The sequence below is a fragment of the Ovis canadensis genome, chromosome 8, assembly GCF_042477335.2.
Source record: "Ovis canadensis isolate MfBH-ARS-UI-01 breed Bighorn chromosome 8, ARS-UI_OviCan_v2, whole genome shotgun sequence".
Taxonomy (NCBI): Eukaryota; Metazoa; Chordata; class Mammalia; order Artiodactyla; family Bovidae; genus Ovis; species Ovis canadensis.
This window is the reverse complement of record NC_091252.1, coordinates 101,913,169-101,932,513: the sequence shown is the minus strand read 5'-3', so window position 1 is coordinate 101,932,513 and position 19,345 is coordinate 101,913,169. Positions and strand designations below refer to the sequence as shown.

General features: G+C 53.6%; 1 protein-coding gene across 3 annotated transcripts in view; it reads right to left on the bottom strand.

Moving 5' to 3' along the window:
- Window positions 1-19,345, bottom strand: part of SMOC2 (SPARC related modular calcium binding 2) — a 163,174-nt gene that overhangs the window by 99,566 nt on the left and 44,263 nt on the right. For all 3 annotated transcript variants that reach the window (XR_011258852.1, XM_069599337.1, XM_069599336.1), the window contains exons 2-4: window positions 11,526-11,697; window positions 1,640-1,746; window positions 490-589 (exon numbers count right to left, since the gene is read on the bottom strand). Coding sequence is in view for 2 of the 3 variants with exons in the window: in XM_069599337.1 (XP_069455438.1) it covers window positions 490-589; window positions 1,640-1,746; window positions 11,526-11,697 (379 nt within the window). In the remaining variant the exon portion in view is untranslated. The remainder of the gene's footprint in view (window positions 1-489; window positions 590-1,639; window positions 1,747-11,525; window positions 11,698-19,345) is intronic.

The following is a 19,345-nucleotide window of genomic DNA, read 5'->3' as shown; positions in this document are numbered from 1 at the left end:
GAAAACAGACCCTTTTATAGATTATTCTCCCGCCAGGGTTATTACCTTCAGTACATCAAGCCCACTTATGAGTAATAAAATAACACAAACAAACCATCTGGAAAGGGATCTGTGAAGAATGATCTGCTTTTTCTTTGCAATCATATACATACAAACCCAGAAACGCTCGCTTCTTTCAGCCAACGAAAACATTTGGTCATTTCTGCTGTGGACCACAGTCCTCGCGGCCACTGCTAAAAATTACGAATCCTGAACTGCCATAACCTATGCTGGTTCAGAACCAGATCTTCCACTTGCTCAAGCTTTCTTGAAAACAAAGGTCTCATAATATCTTGGGCTTTGTCCAGTGACGCAAATGTATCCCAATATTCCCCATAATCCCACCTAAACTGACTTCCTTTGCGGTTACAAGCAGACATTCGTGAGACAGTCGGCAAACAGCCAGCAGCGCCAGCCGCGGGTTTGCCACGTGAGCTGAGTGAGACCTACCGGGACAGCGGGGTGTCTTGTGGGCCACGGCGGTGCCGCTGATGGGCCTCCCGTTGGGCGTCACGCACCAGCAGTACCCCGTGTAGCTGTGGCACTGGATCTGCGGGGAAGGGACAGACAGAGCGGTCAGTGCCCGCAGGGGCGCCCATGGCTCCTCCCGGCACGCCAGGAGGCCCAGGGCTTCCTACGGGCTGCGTCTGGACACCTGGCAAGGGACCCCGTGGTGCCCTGGACCTGGATCTGAGGGCTGAAAGGAGCCAGGCTGTTTGCACCCTACGCCGGTAGTGCCGGCCCGTCACTGTTCAGAGTCTAATCCTCCACCGGCCCTCATCTTACGAGAGGCAGTCCGAGGCACTGAGCAGTCAGGACACTTGCTCCGGGTCTGCCCATAGGCCCGAAGCGGAGTTGGGGACAGGAGATGTGTCCAGCTGCCAGTGAGATGCTCTGTCCTGGCCCCACCTGCCCCCCACCGGCCAGCCTGAGTGGATGCCACCCACAGCTCCAACCTCCCTCTGTCTCTCTCCTCCCTGAGTCTTCCAAAGGTCAAGTGATTGCTGTAAATAACGCACAGAAGTCACATTATTGGGTGAAATCTAACGCGAAAGTTGCTCAGTCTCTCTGCAACCCCATGGACTACCCAGCCCACGGAATTCTCCAGGCCAGAATCCTGGAGTGGGTAGCCTTTCCCTTCTCCAGGGGAATCTTCCCAACCCAGAGATGGATCCCAGGTCTCCCGCACTGCAGGCGGATTCTTTACCAGCTGAGCCACCAGGGAAGCCTGTACTATTGGCTGGCTCATGACAGATCCCATCTCGTTTGCTTTTTTCCCTATCAAAAGCGAATACGTCAGTTAGCAGGGCTTCTCAGGAATTCATTTCCTTTAATAAAAAATGACAATGATAATATTGACCCATTCCGGGTGGAGAGCTGGGTGATTAGACGCTGCCACTGATGGACAAGGTGACCGCGGGAAAGGAAGATGGCGCATGTGACCCTGACCTGTGACCTGGCGGGTGCCCCTCCAGAAGCGCCATCGCACTGGGGCTGGGGTCTCTGCTGTGAGCGGGCCGGCGGGACCCCGTCCACTCCCCAGGACAGGAGCGCCTGCTCCGAGGAGGGAGCCCCGCCCCGAGGGGGAGAGGCCGCCCACCTGGCTGTAGGTCCCGTCCTCACTGCACTCGGGGATGAACACTTGCTGCAGCTCCCTGCGGGCCTGCTCCTGGGTGTACTTCCTCTCGGCCACGCACCTGGACACGTCTGCGGGGAGGCACAGGGCAGGGCGCTGGTCAGGTCCCTGGAGACGCCCAGCAGAGGTACCACGTGGGCAGCCGGGCCGCAGGGGCCTCACGGGGTGGGCGGCTGCGGGCGGGCACCTGTCAGGGCGCCAGTGTCCCTGAGGGGAGGCCAGACCTGGCAGATAGAGTGGGGTGTCCTCCACGCCCAGGGAGCCAGGAGACCACGTCTCCGAAAAGCCACTGGGCTCGACCGTAGGGAGAGGCGGACTCTACTTCCTGGACAGCGGAAGTCGGATGGCACCCCTACGGGCCATGGACAGACTCCAGGACCCAAGGACATACTCCGGAGCACACGGACAGGCCGTGTGCCACGTGGGGGCCACGACTGAGAGCTACGGTGAGAATCAGCCCAGGGACACTGGCCCGGGCGTGGGAGGGCAGGCACCCCAGGGGCACAGGCCGTCTGGCCTGTGGCTGCAGCCCAGGGGGCACGCCCTGTCTGTGTCCACCCTTGTCCACCCCGCAGGCTCTCCATTCTGCATCTGAGTTTCTCAGCATCTCAGAGTGACACCAGCTCCTGCGCTCCCAACCTCAAGTGGAAAATCCAACAAGATGTCAGATTAAAGAGCCGAGTGTCTTCACCAGCCCTCCTGGCGCGCTGAGCACAGATTTCCACACATTCGCAGGGAACAGCCACTGTGATGACTGGATGGAAAACGCGGGGCTCCTCCTGTTCCTCGGGAGGATGCCCCTGGGACCCCATAAACCAGCAGAAAAGGGAAAGACTGGGACAGGCCCCACCCAGCTCCGGACGCAGGTGTCAGGAGACACAGCCGCCGAGACGCACCATGGAGATCGGGTCAGTGAGGAAGGCGGCCCCCACTCACCTGCTGCATCTGAGCTGGGCACCAGAGCCTGCTCACCCCGACACTCATCTCAGAAGCCTGGCATGAGTTACGGGGGCTGGGCTGAGCCCCAGGAAGGGCCCATCGTCCCAGGACCGCAGGCCAGCTGAGTCTGTGTCCACCACGGAGAAGGCCGCCCCTGGGGCCGCCTCCACCAGTCTCCCGCCCAGGGCCCGCACCCCGAGCACGGGGCTTATTTTTGCGGACTGCCAGCCCACATAACTCACTTGAATCTCACAAGTCGAAAAGAATGGCTTTCCCCATTTTTCTTAAGTGTTTCCAGATTTAAATTACAAGTTGCCTAGGTCTGAAAGGCCCTCTGGACGCTGAGAGATACTGCTTCAAACGTGTCCACCGCCCAGCATTTTTAGCGGGTGACTCTGCTTGCCTGGGAGTAAAATCTCCTGGCCGTGATGAGACGCCATCTGGGGCCCAGCTCCAGGCTCAGGGCTCCTGCCCCGTGGTGCCGGGCCTGAGCACAGATGCTGCTGCTGGGGGCCCTCATCTCGGACCCCAGGCAAGCACCGCGGCGCCGCCCCTTGGCACGACGGGCCTGTGTGCCGGGGGTGCGTCGATGCGGGCCTCATGTCGTGATCTGCGTTCCTGCCAGCACTCAGCAACATGTGGTTTTAATGCAGCCTGTGTTTTCGCTGAGGAGAAAACACTGCTGTGGACTTCTGTCCTCATTTTTTTAGTATAACCTGTGGTTTGACTGTCTAAAAGGAAAAGTGATACGGTTCCCAGCCTGCAAGCTCTCCACGAGGGTCCAGACGAGTTACAAATTACTCCCAACAGCTGAACTCTGGCAGAACACGGCACACACACATACATCGGTCAAAGAACCCATGGGCCTCGCTCCTATCTCCAATGCCGTCTTCAAAAGCGGGTGCGTTTGCCACTGATTGGGGAGTTCTCAAACCTCTTATGTGGACAGAGCGCTAAATTCCGGTTTACACTGGCACACGGCTGGCGACCCAGGCACGGGGGCACAGGAGGACTATGCAGCAGGACATGCAGGGCCCGTCCCTGACAGCAAGCCTCTACCTGCCCGCCAAACCAGGGGGCCGCCTGCTGGACCACCTGCCGCACCCCAGACGCCTAAGTCGGGCGCAGCGGCTGCACTCTTGGGAAGGGTCTCAACCGCAGCTCACCACTTCCACCCTACTGAAATGAGGGGCCAACTCCCGGGGTATGTTGTCTCGTTTTCCTCATTGTTTTCTCTCAGTTGCAAAGTAAAAGAGATCCCTTTTCACAAGCGTGTCTACGCATCAGAAGACATCAGCCACAGAGACCATCATGCTACAACACTCGCTGTGAGCCAGAAACAAACGGCCACGTTCTAGAGCAGTTATTCCTAAGGATGCTGTCCTTTAAACAGGAAGCAAATCATTTCCTACTTTGCTAAAGTCACTCCAGATCAGATTAAGCGATTATGGGAAGAGACACATTTGCTGCCCATTTCAGGCAGAAGAATTCTGGAGAACAGTCACAAGGGCCCGAGGAGGCTCAGCCAGAACGAGGTCAGGGGCACTGACGTTTACAGGCAGCCCTGAGCTGGACCACCCCGAGCCTCGGCGCTCTTCTTTCGGGGCCCCCATCCATCACAGACACAGGACGATGCTGGAGCATGACCCTGAAGAAAGGGGGTCGTGTTCCCTCTAACTCTTCCTAGGTGAGTCCTCACCCCAGAGAGAGCCCCCCAGCCAGCCCCTTACCGAGGAGGGAGCTCGAGGGGATATGGAATTACTTACAGTCCATCTGTGAAATCTATGGAGAGGTGACACTGAGTAATTTTCTGGTCAACAGACCTGCTGACTCTGGACACAGCAGGGCGACTATGTGTTGGTGGTTCTGAGCATTGGGGGGTCAACGTTCTGGGGACACAAGAGTTCTCTCCGCTGGGTCCCCGTGGCCAGCACAGGGCCTGCATGGACCAGGCTGGGGGCCAGTGAAGGAGCCAGCTCTCTGTTGGTAGCAGCCACAGAACACTAGCCCGAGGGTGACTGGCTTCTTACTTTATTGGCATCCAATGAAGCAGATCTTGTATTTCAAAAGTTGTACTACTTTACCAACCTGTCATTTTGAAGGCCAGACTCAGAAAAACGGAGAACTCTGTGCTGCGGTCTTCTTTGGCGTAAATGATGCGGAGCCCCAGGCTGTGACACAGAGCCAGCAGGACGCCAAGGAGGCTCCTCGTCTGCCCGCCTGCAGCCGGCCAGCAGGCAGCGCCGCAGCAAGAGCCCACACCTCCTTCGACCAGAGGGAGCGGCTCAGAGCCGAGGAGAAAGGGGCCCAGTGTCTATCTTAAATATGTATCATCATTGTAAACGCACAAAGAAAGAAACAAACTAGACTGGAAAACCCAGGGTGCACCACTGGGGTGGCGCACAAACATATGAAAGCGTTCAGGCGTCTCTGACATGTTTATCCAGGACACAACCGACCAGAACCGGCTCCGTGAAGACTGACCACCGCGACCGTCCAGGCATCACACCAGCACCCCGTGCAAGTGGTCTCGGGATCCTTTTGTGTGAACTTTGGCCTCGACCTTTGCGGGAAGGGGACAGCTGAGGCTGCTCTGCGCTCGCCCAGCTCCCCCGATGAAGTCTTGGAGGATACAGGTGTTGCTGAAGCAAACAGAGAAGTGTTTTTGTTTAGTTTTGGGGGTTTTTTTAAGACATTTCACAGAGTCCTGTTGTATTTCTGATTCTGGTTTGAACGTGAGAGCAACGGCCCCACCTCTTGTGTCTGCTTTCATCAAGAGGGTGCATCTAACACCAGACCTGGGAGAACCCCGTGGAAAGTTAAGGCCAACAAGCCTGGGGAGGGCTTCTGCAAGGGACAAGTGCTAGCCTGATTAAACCGACCTGGAGCCACGCGTGTAACAGGCATCTCAGAGCCTGCCTGCGGTGCGAGGAGTCTGACGAGACATGGCAGGAAGTGAGGACACGGGCCTGGCCAAAAGGGCCTGGCAGAAGAGACACACACACATATACACACACACACACACACACACATGTTCTTGCAGGACACACACGGAACCTCCCTGCACGGAGGTGCCTGCCCACATGCACACAAGTACGTGAACCTGTACACGCAGGCACACACATCACACACCTGCAGACTCCTCCATGGAGAGACTCTTTGCTGAAGAAAATGCTGGCAGGTCAACACTGACTTCAGTTCAGTTCAACTCAGTTCAGTTGCTCAGTCGTGTCCGACTGTTTGTGACCCCATGGACTGCAGCACGCCAGGCCTCCCTCTCCATCACCATCTCCTGGAGTTTACCCAAACCCACATCCATTGAGTCTGTGATGCCATCCAGCCCTCTTATTTTCTGTCGTCCCCTTCTCCTCCTGCCTTCAATCTTTCCCAGCATCAGGGTCTTTTCCAATGAGTCAGCTCTTCACAGCAGGTGGCCAAAGGATTGGAGTTTCAGCTTCAGCATCAGTCCTTCCAATGAATATTCAGGACTGATCTCCTTTAGGATGGACTGGTTGGATCTCCTTGCAGTCCAAGGGACTCTCAAGAGTCTTCTCCAACACCACAGTTCAAAAGCATCAATTCTTTGGTGTTCAGCTTTCTTTATAGTCCAACTCTCGCCTCCATACATGACCACTGGAGAAACCAAAGCTTTGACTAGACGGACCTTTGTTGACAAAGTAATGTCTCTGCTTTTTAATATGCTGTCTGGGTTGTTCATAACTTTCCTTCCAAGGAGTAAGTATCTTTTCATTTCATGGCTGCAGTCACCATCTGCAGTGATTTTTGGAGCCCAAAAAAATAAAATCAGCCACTGTTTCTACTGTTTCCCCATCTATTTGCCATTATGTGATGGGACCAGATGCCATGATCTTAGTTTTCTGAATGTTTGAGTTTTAAGCTAACTTTTTCACTCTCCTCTTTCACTTTCATCAAGAGGCTTTGTAGTTCCTCTTCACTTTCTGCCATAAGGGTGGTGTCATCTGCATATCTGAGGTTATTGATATTTCTCCCAGCAATCTTGATTCCAGCTTGTGCTTCCTCCAGCCCAGCGTTTCTCATGATGGACTCTGCATAGAAGTTAAATAAGCAGGGTGACAATATACAGCCTTGATGCACTCCTTTTCCTATTTGGAACCAGTCTATTGTTCCGTGTCCAGTTCTAACTGTTGCTTCCTGACCTGCATTTAGGTTTCTCAAGAGGCAGGTCAGGCGGTCTGGTATTCCCATCTCTTTAAGAATTTTCCACAGTTTATTGTGATCCACACAGTCAAAGGCTTTGGCATAGTCAATAAAGCAGAAATAGATGTTTTTCTGGAACTCTCTTGCTTTTTCGATGGTCCAGCAGATGTTGGCAGTTTGATCTCTGGTTCCTCTGCCTTTTCTAAAGCCAGCTTGAACACGGACTTAGAGCAACCAAACTGCCCTGGCCCTGGGCACCGTCACCAGATAACAAAGCCTCCCTGGGAGGGAGAGGGAACTTCAGAGGCCCTGCCTTCTTCCAGGGCAGGTCATCTGAAGCTAGGCAAGCGGTCAGCAATGCAGCTTCCAGTCCGTTTCTCGGCTCCCCAAACGCAAGCAAGGGTTGCTGACCACCACACGTCCGTGATCAGAAAAACCTTCAGAGAGATAGACTTCCTTGTGTTCGCCTGACCCAACCCCCTGTTTCAGAGACGACAAGTCAGGTGCAGCCCGCCAGCCTGGCCTCTTGTCCTGGTTACATGGTTCCCTAACCTCTGGGAGCTCGGGGTGTGCAGAGGCCAGGACCTCGCCACCCCGGCCCTATCCCTGCCCATGTGGAGACCTACAGCGGCTCCTGCCCCGAACCGGGGCGGGGAGGGAGGCAGGTGGGGCCACGCCAGTGTGCTGGGCTGCATGCCTGCGGCGCTCTCAGGCGCTGTGTCGTGCGTTTTAGTAAAGTCACAGTGAAAGCACCCGGAGCACGTCAGAGAGGGGCTGAGCGGCACTCTCAGGCCTGCAGAGGCCCACTGGAAACCTCGGTGCCCTCCACGTGTGTGGGCCACACTTTCCACAGAGTGTCCAGAAACAGAGCTGGGCCTGAGCGCTCCCTACAGGACCAGCAGAGTCCAGGTCCCGCCCAGGTCAGCAGGACATCCCCCGCAAGTGGCCCGGGTCATGTGCGTGAATGCAGATGGTCCCATGGACCCAGGGCCCAGCCTGCCCTGAGCATGCCGAGGTGACTCATCACAGCACCCAACTTGGACAAAGGGCCTGTAAGCCATCCCACGGCTTCTAGACCAATGGTCACTATTTGGCCAGAGTGAACGCCCAGGTGGGTATCACTCAGGTTTTTCACAGGGAGAGAGTGAGGGGTCTGGAAGTCATCACAACCGAGATGGCGTGGGGTCCATCTGCACAACATTTCAGGGCCCCCGTGCTCACGCACTGATGACACTCATGCCCACCGAGACCGCAACACGGGCAGCGGTCACTCTGCAATGACCATCAGGACAGCACTTGTGAGGTTCGGGCAGTGGAGGAGGGCGACAAATGTCAGGCATCACTCTGCGACAGTGTCCCTCTTACACATCCGTCACTCAAAAGACCCGGGTCTTAGAATCTCCAGGAAGCTGCTTTTGTCAGAATCCTTTATGACAGTGTTTCCAGAAATCTCAGAATATTTCTAAGATCTCCTGGCATCTGACTTTTCTTTTCCTTCTTTCTTCTGTTTTTTTTTTTAATGCCAGAGATTTTCTGGAAAAGAAAGACAGTCCCAATGGTCTTAGATCAAAAGAAAAACATTAATGAGTTTGCTGGGTTCTAAAAATACAGACTCCACAAATTTCAAAGAAAATACGAGAAAAACCTATCGGTGTAAACCACTGCACTTCTGTTCAAGGTCAGCAGAGCATAATATGAAATGCAAAAAGCATTTTCACCCAACTTAACCAAATACTGAAATATTTCAATCGTTCCCAAACTAGAACATCCAAAAGAGACCAGCCCATGAAGCTGTCACCCATCAAATACACGGAAATGTCCTCAGAACACGCAGCTTCACACTCACCAACTTGATACTTGATTCACCAGCCAATTTCAACACCGGGAACAATTTAGGGCAAACATGGATGGGTCTTGGCATTCCCTGCGGTGGAAGGGCCTTTCAGCCTGCTTCTCCAGCTCTCACCGTCAGAGCAGGACACACGCGAGCTGGGCTGGTGTGGAGTCTCGCCAGTGCTCTTGGACAGAGCGGGACAGCAGCACCCCAGCTGCCACCAGGATGCCCGTCCGCCCACCAGCACCAGGGCCCTCCTGTCCACACTGAACCCCCATCGTGTGGCCCAGGGCAGGCTGGGGGTGTTAGATGCTGGACTTCGGGCAACAGGACAGGGAAGCGACCTGAGAAGCAAGCCAGCTGGTATGAGGGGCCCATGCTGTCTAGGGAGGTCCCGCTCCCGCTCTGAGCCCCTTCCAGGGAGAGGCTGCTTATTCAGGAAAAGTCTGGTGCAGATGGGAAACTCCTTCTCTGTGGCCCCCTACAGACCACACTCAGATCGCCAGACCCAGAGACAGGGGCTGAGAGCAGACGCCTCAGAGCCCAAGCCTGCCCCCAGGTCTACCATGTCAGGGGTCCCTAATGCCCGCTCATTTCAAACTGTGCTGCACAACCAACAGCGCCTCTTTAAAGTGACTTTATATATTTGCTACCCCCAGTAGCTGAAGCACCAAATAAACTTGATCTTGAAATTCACAGGTATCTTCACATTCTCTTTATTTTAATCCTTTTGATTTGAATTAAACTTGATCTTAAGAAATAAGCCCTGTTTTTACCTACATTGCTGTTGTTCAGTCGCTAAGTCACGTCCAATTCTTTGCGATCCCACGGACGGCAGCATGCCAGGCTTTCCTGTCCTTCACTGTCTCCCAGATCCATGTCCATTGAGTCAATGATGGTATCTAATCATCTCATCCGCTGCTGCCCCCTTCTCCTATTGCCTTCAATCTTTCCCAGCATCAGGGTCTTTTCCAGCAAGTCAGCTCCTCTCATCAGGTAGCCAAAGTACTGGGGCTTCAGAAACAGTTCTTTCGATGAACATTCAGGGTTGATTTCCTTTAGGAAATCCTTGCTGTCCAAGGGACTGTCAAGAGTCTTCTCCAGCACCACAGTTTGAAAGCACCAATTCTTCAGCGCTCAGCCTTCTTTATGGTCCAAATCTCACATCCATACATGACTACTGGAAAAACCATAGCTTTGACTAGCTGAGCCTTTGTCGACAAAGTGGTGTCTCTGCTTTTCAACGCGCCGTGCAGGTTTGTCTCAGCTTTCCTTCCACGGAGCAGGTGTCTTGCAGCTTCACGGCTGCAGTCACAGCAGTAGTTTTAACCTTCTTCTCCCTTACCACATTTTTTGTCATAAATTTATGGCATGAAATTTCTTCAGTGAGGTGTGAGAATTCCAACCAAGGGAGTAACCCAGAAAAATCAGGCTGGATCCAAACACAAGTGAGCTACAAATGACGTTACCGAAAGGCCATCTGTGTTTAATGCCAACTTAACCTCCTGCCCAAAAGTGATGCAAGGTGGAGACTCTGCAGAGTTCCAAGCGCGAGGTTTGGGAGAGTCCACCCTGACAGATGGACCTAGACAGACAGACGGATGGATGGGCCTCTGGCCTCAGTAATCAATCCCTCTCAGACGCCCACGGAGACCATGGCCAACACAGAGGTTTAATATGGCAGCTTCCTCAGAGTCCTCCAGCTGAGGGTCTGATGGGAGTTATCACCAAGAGGATATCTGATGGGGCTGTCTAAAGGAGCAGGGCACCAAAGGGGAACATAAACCTCAAGCCTCTCACCACAGCACCTGTCCTCACGCGCTAAGCCAGCACAGGCCACTGTTTCTAGAAACTTCTCTGCAGGGAAGATCCCTTGACACTTGAGTCTATTCTTGGGTCACTTCTCATTTCTCAGCACAGATACCTGAGGCGTGTAACGGCCATCAGGGCATAAAGTTACATCCAAGTTTCTCGCAGAATGATGTGTTTAGGGCACACTAATCGAACACGGGAGGAAGGTGGGTGCTGGGCTGCCCGATGCCCGTGGGCAGAGGGTCCCATGAGGTGCCCACAGGAGAGCACCCAGGTGCAGGGAACAGGCAGCTCCGTCTCCGTCACGGGGAGAAGTGCCTCTGACCTGTGCCCTAGGCAGGGCGGCACTGTGCGAGGAACAGCAGCCAAGCGCCGGCCCGAGGCCCCCGCTTCCCTTCGTGTGAGCGGTCGTCGGGCTAACAGCTAGACACTGCAGGACACGGTCTCAAGGGGGTTTTAGCCTGTGTGGTCTTTTCTCCTAGATAATAAGAAAAAGAAAGTTAAATCTCTTTCTGAAAATGACTCTATTTGTGTTTGAAACATGTTTTGCTGAGTCAAACCTTTCATTAACATGGGAAACCTTTCAATGTTTTGCTCTAAGCACGCTTGTTAGCTCCAAATCCGCCTCTTAAATCAGGAAAACTGAAAATTACAAGTGTAAAATCAGTACCAAAAAAGAAGAAGAAAAAAATCCCTGAAAACAGCACAGGTGCTATTATACACGCCCCACGTGCTATAGAAAGTGAAACAAGAAAGGCTTGAAAGAACCACTTTAAAAAACGGGAGCGAGAAAGGATGATGTTAGGAGACTCGGGAAACATTCTGTGAAACTTGGGTGAATCTGTGTTGCGATGTGTGATGTCATGAAACATTCTAAGCAAAAAGAACATTCAACAAGAATATGATGATTCAAAAACGACTCTTACCGATACGCGCCTGGACAAAGATTCACAAGCAGACACTCTTGACTTTTTACATAGGAAAACTTGACCAGGTGACGATAAAGCACGTTTATCTCACATTTATAAGCATGTTTACCGTACACTTCAGGGCTTGGCTCTCGAACAGTGATGGGAGGAAACTTACCTTTGCAGCTGCCTCGATGAGCAATTTCTAGCTGGGGGTCTTTGCACTTGGCGCGTTGAAACTCGCAGCGAGATAGGAAGGTCCTCCCGTCGGAGGCGCACAGTGGCTTCTGGGCAGAGCCCCCACAGTCCAAGCTGCAGTCTTTGTCCTTGTCTTGGTCAACTCTCAAAAACTTGGAGGAGAAAAGAAAAAAGAATCCAGACATCTTAAGGAGTGTTCTGGGGGATGCAGGAGGCTGTCTAAGCCACTTAGCATTGAGGGAGTGTCTCAGAAACACGGTGGGAAGCCCGGAAGCCTCTGACCTCTGGGGTCTCAGTCCTCCGGGGTCATTTGCTGCTCTGCTCAGCATCGGGTGCCTGAACCTCTAAATGCTCCACCACTGGCCTGGGCACCTTCCAGGTCTGCCCTGGGCACCTTTCAGGTCTGCCCTGGGACACACGTGCTCTCTTACCTCTGAGAGTCTGAACAGCACTGCTTTTCTTTGAGTCTGAATTCGGTGCCCGGTTGACCCCTCTATTCACTATGTTTTGCCATCAGCTTGGAAGTCACGTGTATCTGGAGCCCCATCTTTCTGGAACTGGGGGCCAGGCCCTCCCTGCTGGACAGCACCGCACAATCTCATCCACACCCCAGGTACCCCTTTGTGAGGAAGGTCAGTTTCTGAGTAAGTGCTCTGGTTCAAGACGGAGTTCTTTCCACGAGGTCCGAGGGGCCCTCTGGAGGACCCAGGGCTGCAGGGGTGCTTCAGGCACACAGCCCCTGCCCTGGGGGCCCCTCCTGGATCCCTATCCTTGCCTCGGCTCCTCTGATGACCTGGACACACAGCTTCAGAGCTCAGGTGTCTCCCAGCGGGGCTCAGATCTGGCCGCCAGCCCCCACCTCCGCCCCCACCAGTGGGTGGTGTCCCCTGCCCCCCTCAGCTTCCCAACCCCCCACATGCCCCACCCCAGTCCTGTCTAGTCCTGCTCACCCCAGACACAACGACCAACCCCAAGGTGACCCCAGCACTGCTTTGCGTTGGAGGACGTGTCACTGGAGCATGGCCTGCCCCACACAGGCCTTTGCTCTGATTAACGGAACACCACTGAGTCATTAACGGAAAGAAGGGCGGCGCGGAGGTGTGGTCACTACTCCACACTGCACGGTGTGTGCTGTGGCCACTTGGACGGCTTATCCAGCGTGTTTGCCCCGTGACACTTAGCTCTGCTCACAGCGGCCCTGCCCTGTTCACGCAGGAGCCAGAGGAAGACAGGCAGCGGACTGCAGCGGGAGCCCAGGGGCCTCAGTGGCCTGTTCTCTCGTCAGGAAGAAACAGAAAGAAAAGTCTCACACTCAGGGCGCCTCGTTTCTCAAGAAGATGGACACCCACACTCGCCCCTTTCATCTCCGAGCATCCTGCTTGGCGACATGTGAAGACCAACCAATGCCAAAGCTGAGGTGAAGCCATGGGGAGGGAAGGGCCCTGGGTTTGGGGGTCAGCTGCCCAGGGAGCCACATCCCTCCTGGGGTGCAGGTGGGGTCCTGGGGAAGACGGGCAGCAAAGGCACTGTGGCCAGGAGCCTGTGGGCGACCACATCTCCACCTGAACCTCTGGGAGCTGATTATGCGCCATTTCCTAGGTTTCTGGGTGAAGGCTCCGGCCACCAGGCCGTGCTCAGCACGGAGCGTCACGTCTGCAACCAGCGGGGCTCCGGGACGCAGGGGACAGACTTTCCATGCTCTAATTTTTCCTGTGAATAAGTTCACTCGCTGAAATGATCTGTGCTTATTTTAACCAAGGGGCAAGTGAAAAGAGATCATTGCCTTTCCAAGATTTTGCAAAAAAAAAAAAAATATTTTTCTTAAATAGAGTAAGTAAGAAGCTTTCTGTGTGGATCAAAACAAACTGTGGAAAATTCTTAAAGAGATGGGAATAGCAGATCACCTGACCTGCCTCTTGAGAAATCTGTATGCAGGTCAGGAAGCAACAGTTAGAACTGAACATGGACCAACAGGACTGGTTCCAAATAGGAAAAGGAGTACATCAAGGCTGTATATTGTCACCCTGCTTATTTAACTTCTATGCAGAGTCCATCATGAGAAACGCTGGGCTGGATGAAGCACAAGCTGGAATCAAGATTGCCGGGAGAAATATGAATAACCTCAGGTATGCAGATGACACCACCCCCATCCTTATGGCAGAAAGTGAAGAGGAACTCTTGATGAAAGTGAAAGAGGAAAGTGAAAAAAGTTGCCTTAAAACTCAAGATTCAAAAAATGAAGATCATGGCATCCGGTCCCCTCACTTCATGGCAAATAGGTGGGGATACAATGGAACCACCACAGACTTTATTTTCTTGGCTCCAAAATCACTGTGAACAGTGACTGCAGCCATGAATTCAAAAGACGCTTGCTCCTTGGAAGAAAGCTGTGACCAATAGACAGCATATTAAAAAGCAGAGACATCGCCTTAATGACCAAGGTCCGTCTAGTCAAAGCTCTGGTTTCCCAGTGGTCATGTATGGATGTGAGAAGGCTCAGTGCTCTCAGTGCTAAAGAGTTGATGCTCTCAAACTATGATGTTGGAGAAGACTCTTGAGAGTCCCTTGGACAGCAAGGAGATCCAAACAGTCCATCCTAAAGGAAATCAGTCTTGAAAACTCATTGGAAGGACTGATGCTGAAGCTGAAACTCCAATACTTTGGCCACCTGATGCGAAGAGCCTACTCATTGGGAAAGACCCTGATACTGGGAAAGATTGAGGGCAGGAGGAGAAAGGGGCAACAGAGGATGAGATGGCTGGATGGCATCACCAACCCAATGGACGTGAACTTGGGCAAACTGTGAGAGATGGTGAGGGATGGGGGACCTGGTGCGCTGCAGTCCATGGGGTCAAAGACAGTCGGACACGACTGAGCTACCGAACCAAAAAAAGCACAGAAGCAGGCTGACTGAATTCTGTCACTGCGGAATTTCAACTTCTTTCTCTTTTCGCTCTCCCTGAGACTGATTGAGCTAACGTCCCATCCCTGGCAGCAGCAGCTCCCAGGAGACAGGATCTCCACACGAGGGATCCCGTCCGCATGAAATGCTGCTTGTCTTCCAAAGCTGCCTCATTCCGCTCCTCACAAGCATCTAGTTTTCACAGGCTTGTTCCTGTGACTCACAGTTGGCTGGGACCAGCGCAGTTTTGTGCAAGAGCAAGAGAGACAGGGAGAGGGGCCACAGAGGAGCAAAGCTGACTGAAACGTCCTGGGCCCTCCCAGGCCCGGCCCACACGGGAGCCCGCCCAGAAGGCGCGCCCTTCCATTCCAGATGCAGACAGGCAATAACCTAAATCCTGCTAATTTTTACGTATAAGAGGTGCTCGATTTGTATTTCCTGAAACCCTAAGACGAGGAAATGCAGATGACTTAGGGAAGACACCATAATTACCATTCTCTCTAAATGGAGGGCGACAGCCTCTCTCTTCTCAGTTTTGAAAAAGTCGAGCATTCAGGCGTTTGGGATTTGACCGTAATTCTTGGTAATTTAATGGTGTGGAACAATGGACCCGTTCTTTCTCAGAAATGAGAGAACTCATACTTTCTCCCCATTTCTCCCCCTCCCCACTTGTACCAGCAATTAAATTCCAGGGGAGGGAGTGCACAGAGGAAAGTGAGCTTTTCAAGGAGCTGGATTCTTTACCAAACAAAGCCGAGGGAGGAAAATGAACTATACCAATGTTCCTCTTCTAAAGAATTTAGTGTTCACTAACGAACGTGGTTGAGGGTCTTCACACTAGTTCCGCTCAGAGGCCCTTTGTCCAGCTTAGAGGGACTCTGCTGCACTTTGAGCACCACTATGACAGCAACAACCTCAGGGTCCCAGGCCCGCCTCGCTTCCGTTCAGGATGCAAGGAAGTCGGCACGTGGAGGGAGGGGGAGGAGCTAAGGGGCTGCACGTGCAAATCTGCCTGCAGGTCACGTGGCTGCAGCACTAGCAAAAGCAGGTCAAGTGTACATGGATTAAAGCCATGGTCCGTATTCTGCTTGATAAACGCATGGGTTTAAACCAGAGGAAAAGTGGGAACAAGTGCAGTCATTTAAGAAACAGATTAAACGCTTGATACGGACAAGTTTTTCCCCTGCAACGTCGATACGTTGATGGAAGACGCCATTTTTACGAGATAACACATGGCATGGGTTAAATTAAGAAAAACATCTCTGAATTACATAATCATGCAGCTGGAAGATTCCCCAAAGCAAGAACTTTCTAAATAATGAGCCACCGGAAAGCGAACACAGCTTCCAAGTAAGCGTGCTTGCTCGATGCCAGAACGAGGCCCACACACCCGGGAGGGGAGGCGGGTCAGAACCCGTGGTGCGGCTGGGGAGCAGGTGGAGCTGGGGGGCTCGAGAGAGGAAGTGACCTTGAACCACCAAGGAAGGAGGTGGGGAGGACTGGAAACACACACCCTGCTTTAAAGAGCAGCTTCACTTTAGACCCTGAGCTGTCAGATCTCAGGAACGTGCCCCCTGCTTTCCAGCGGAATAGAGAACCAAACCCGTGACTCAAAGCTGGACAAGCGCTCTCCAGCCCTGAGCCGGCAGCTGAGACGCTCCAGGGAGACACAGCTGCTGCGGGGGGTTCTCTGCCCAGAGACAGCCACCCCCCACTCATTCTCTCTCTCTCACTCTCTCACTCACTCATTCCTCATCCACTTGCTGGAACGAACATGCACCAATCCATGTGTGCTTAAAAAACACTCTGAGTGAAGTCGCTCAGTCGTGTCCGACTCTTTGCGACCCCGTGGACTGCAGCCCACCAGGCTCCTCTGTCCATGGGATTCTCCAGGCAAGAATACTGGAGTGGGGTGCCATTTCCTTCTCCAGGGGATCTTCCCGACCCAGGGATCGAACCCAGGTCTCCCGCATTGCAGGCAGACGCTTTAACCTCTGAGCCCCCAGGGAAACACTCTGCTTCAGTATTTTAATAGTCTTTGCCTCTGTTTCCCACTCTTCAGGGAGAAAGCCTCGCATTTCTAAGGTAGGAAAGAGTCAGGTCCATCTTGAATCGGACTTGCTCAGTGACTGTTGGGGGACTGTCCTCTGTCAGGCATCTTCCTAGACTCTGTGAGGGTTCAGAGGAGGGCCCGTCCTCGTGGAGACTAAGGCCCAGAGGGGAGCAAACAGCCAGCTCGGCCAGCGAGCACCGTCCTGTCGAGCGGGCCGACACAGGCCCGGCAGGCATCGCGAGGAGAGCGCGAGCGTCTGAGAGCCATGGGATGGTCTTCTGACTCCTGTGTGGGGATCTGAAACTCACCCAAGAGAGCCTCTGAGAAGACGGGAAAGGAAGACAGTGGTGTGGAGTCCAGGGGAGCAAACCAAGAACCATGATGTCAAGGGGTCTGCCAGGGGTCGTGCTGAGACTGGCCTGCAGACCAACAGGCCGGGAGGGATGGGGGCCCCCTTTCCTGCAACCACAACACTCCCAAGTCTGCATCCTCCTCGCTGCGCACAGATGACCCAGCGGACAGTCTGACAAAATGACCCCCACACTACGACAGCCCTCCAGGCCTTGGTCATTAACTGGCAATTAGCAAGGATGCTGTGAACCCGTGAAAAGTGGATTCTGCGACGGCCAGACGCTACTCAGGACCTTCAGCACACCGTCAGAACCACCAGCACGGCAGCGGGGGGTCGCGTGCTTATCTGCAAAGTGGGAGTAATTGCACTCGCTCTGCTGAGCTTTGCGGAAGACGTGCGAACAGCTGAAACAGCGAGGCTCGCGCTGCGCCTGAGAAGGACGAGGTAAGCCGCAGGGTGAGGAGGGCATCTGTGTCTCCACGTGTGCACGGCCCTGCCAGCCGAGGCTGGTGGATCTCCAGGATGCACTGGCCAGCACAGAGCCAGCGGGATGGGCTTTTACTAGATGCTCCCTTTTCTGATTTGAGAAACAAGCTGGGTGAAAACAACAGCCTGTGGGTCTTGCAGAGCGGGATCTGTCTGAATATGTCTGAGACGCTGAGTGAAACAGTATTGAGAACAGGGGTCACCAGCATCACTTGGGGTCTCTTGATGGCTTTTCATTGTATTCACGGGGCAGCTGCAGGAATTTAAAAACCAAGGGCAAACGATTGTGATGATTCTCTTCAGTTTTTATGACTAGATTTATGTTGTAAACCCAACAAAGAGAGAGAAAGTGGTCAACATTTGTGCTGATAAACGCCAATGTGGGTGGGGGGTGGGTGGTCGGCACTGTTGGGCAGAGTGGGCAAAGGAAGGGTATTGACTTTGGAGACAGGCAGCTGGCTGTGTGACCCGGGACAGTCGTCCTCTTAGCCAAACGATCCTGGCTTCTTCACTGTGAAATGAAGACGATGGCAACGCTAAGGCTCATTCCATCACCGTTATTGTGAAAAGAAGATGAAGGACGTGGATGAGGACGTGCTTGGAAAAGACACGAAGGTGCGACCTGCAGGAAGCCCTCCCGGGCAGATGCTCAATCCCAGGCATCTTTGCTCTGGGCCACGCTCCCATCATTAAAGCTTCAAATCTACTGGATGAACACTGAGAGATCCTCCCGTTTACAGTCATTTTCAACATGAAAATTAGGAGCATGAAGGTGAAAGGGAAGTAACTTAGGTGTCGAGAGGAGGGGGCAAGTTTTGCAGGAAGATGCAGGCAGCGAGGGCAGGTGGGCTCCACACTCAGGGTCCATGGGGAGGGGGCCCTCGTGCCTGGAGAGGGGACCCAGCAGAGGAGCTGCAGGAACCCTGCCCAGAGACAAACACAGGAGCTCTGCCCGCCACGAGTGCGCACTAACACAGGCCCAGGGGGCTGAGCACACCAGCGCCGCGGTCCCTGGAGCCTGGCTGAGAAACGGGAGCTCCAGGCGCTCTGGAACGAGCAGGCGTGGCAGGGGCTGGCCCACTGAGGCGGAGATAGGAGGTGGGCAGGCCAGTGCCGCCGTCTGCTTTACTCCCAGCACTGCGGTCCCGCTCTGTCTGAGTGGACACAGACTGTTTGAGTTTTTATAGAGTCCTTGAGGGCTTCCAGTCCCCGGGCCCAGCCCCTCTCTGATCCTCTGAGCTCCAGGCACCCTCCACACAGTGAGCACGGGTTCCTGACCCCACAGCTGGGGCGGGCGGAAGTTCCGCTCCATGCCCTGCTCTGCAAATATCTTCTCTTTCCTCAAAGCCTCTTTTCTATCTACTTTCCTTCCCTGCCTCCACATTAGTATTTATTTCAATGATGAAAACAGATACCTTTGCTTCTTATTAGTACTTCTTGGAGATAAGAAACTCTTGGGTTTTGATTGTTCCAGATTTGTGTTTATTTTGAGAGTCACTAGGAACTTTGTTACTCTCAGAAAGAAAGAAAGTGCAGTCACTCAGTCATGCCCGACTCTTTGCGACCCCGTGGACTGTAGCCCACCAGGCTCCTCTCTCCAGGCAAGAATGCTGGAGTGGGTTGCCATGTCCTTCTCCAGGAGGTCTTCCCAACCCAGGGATTGAACCCAGGTCTCCTGCGTTGCAGGCAGACGCTTTAACCTCTGAGCCACCGGGGAAGTCCTGGCGTTACTCTCAAACATCTACCTGCATTTTATTAAGCAGAGTTTGAGAGTCTCAAAATAAAATGCAGGTAGATGGTGTCACGTGAGCGCAAGGATGATCTCTGATTCTCACTTGAAGGCTCCTGACTCGACATTCAAACCCGCTCTTGCGGTTCAGAGACGATTTGTTTGCACAAAGGCCTTAAAACCTCCACTCGTACAAGCCAGGCCTGTGTCCCCAGGGCGTCACCGCATGCGGTGACGTGGAGATGGGTACAGGGGCCTCCCCAGGCCGCAGGCCAGCA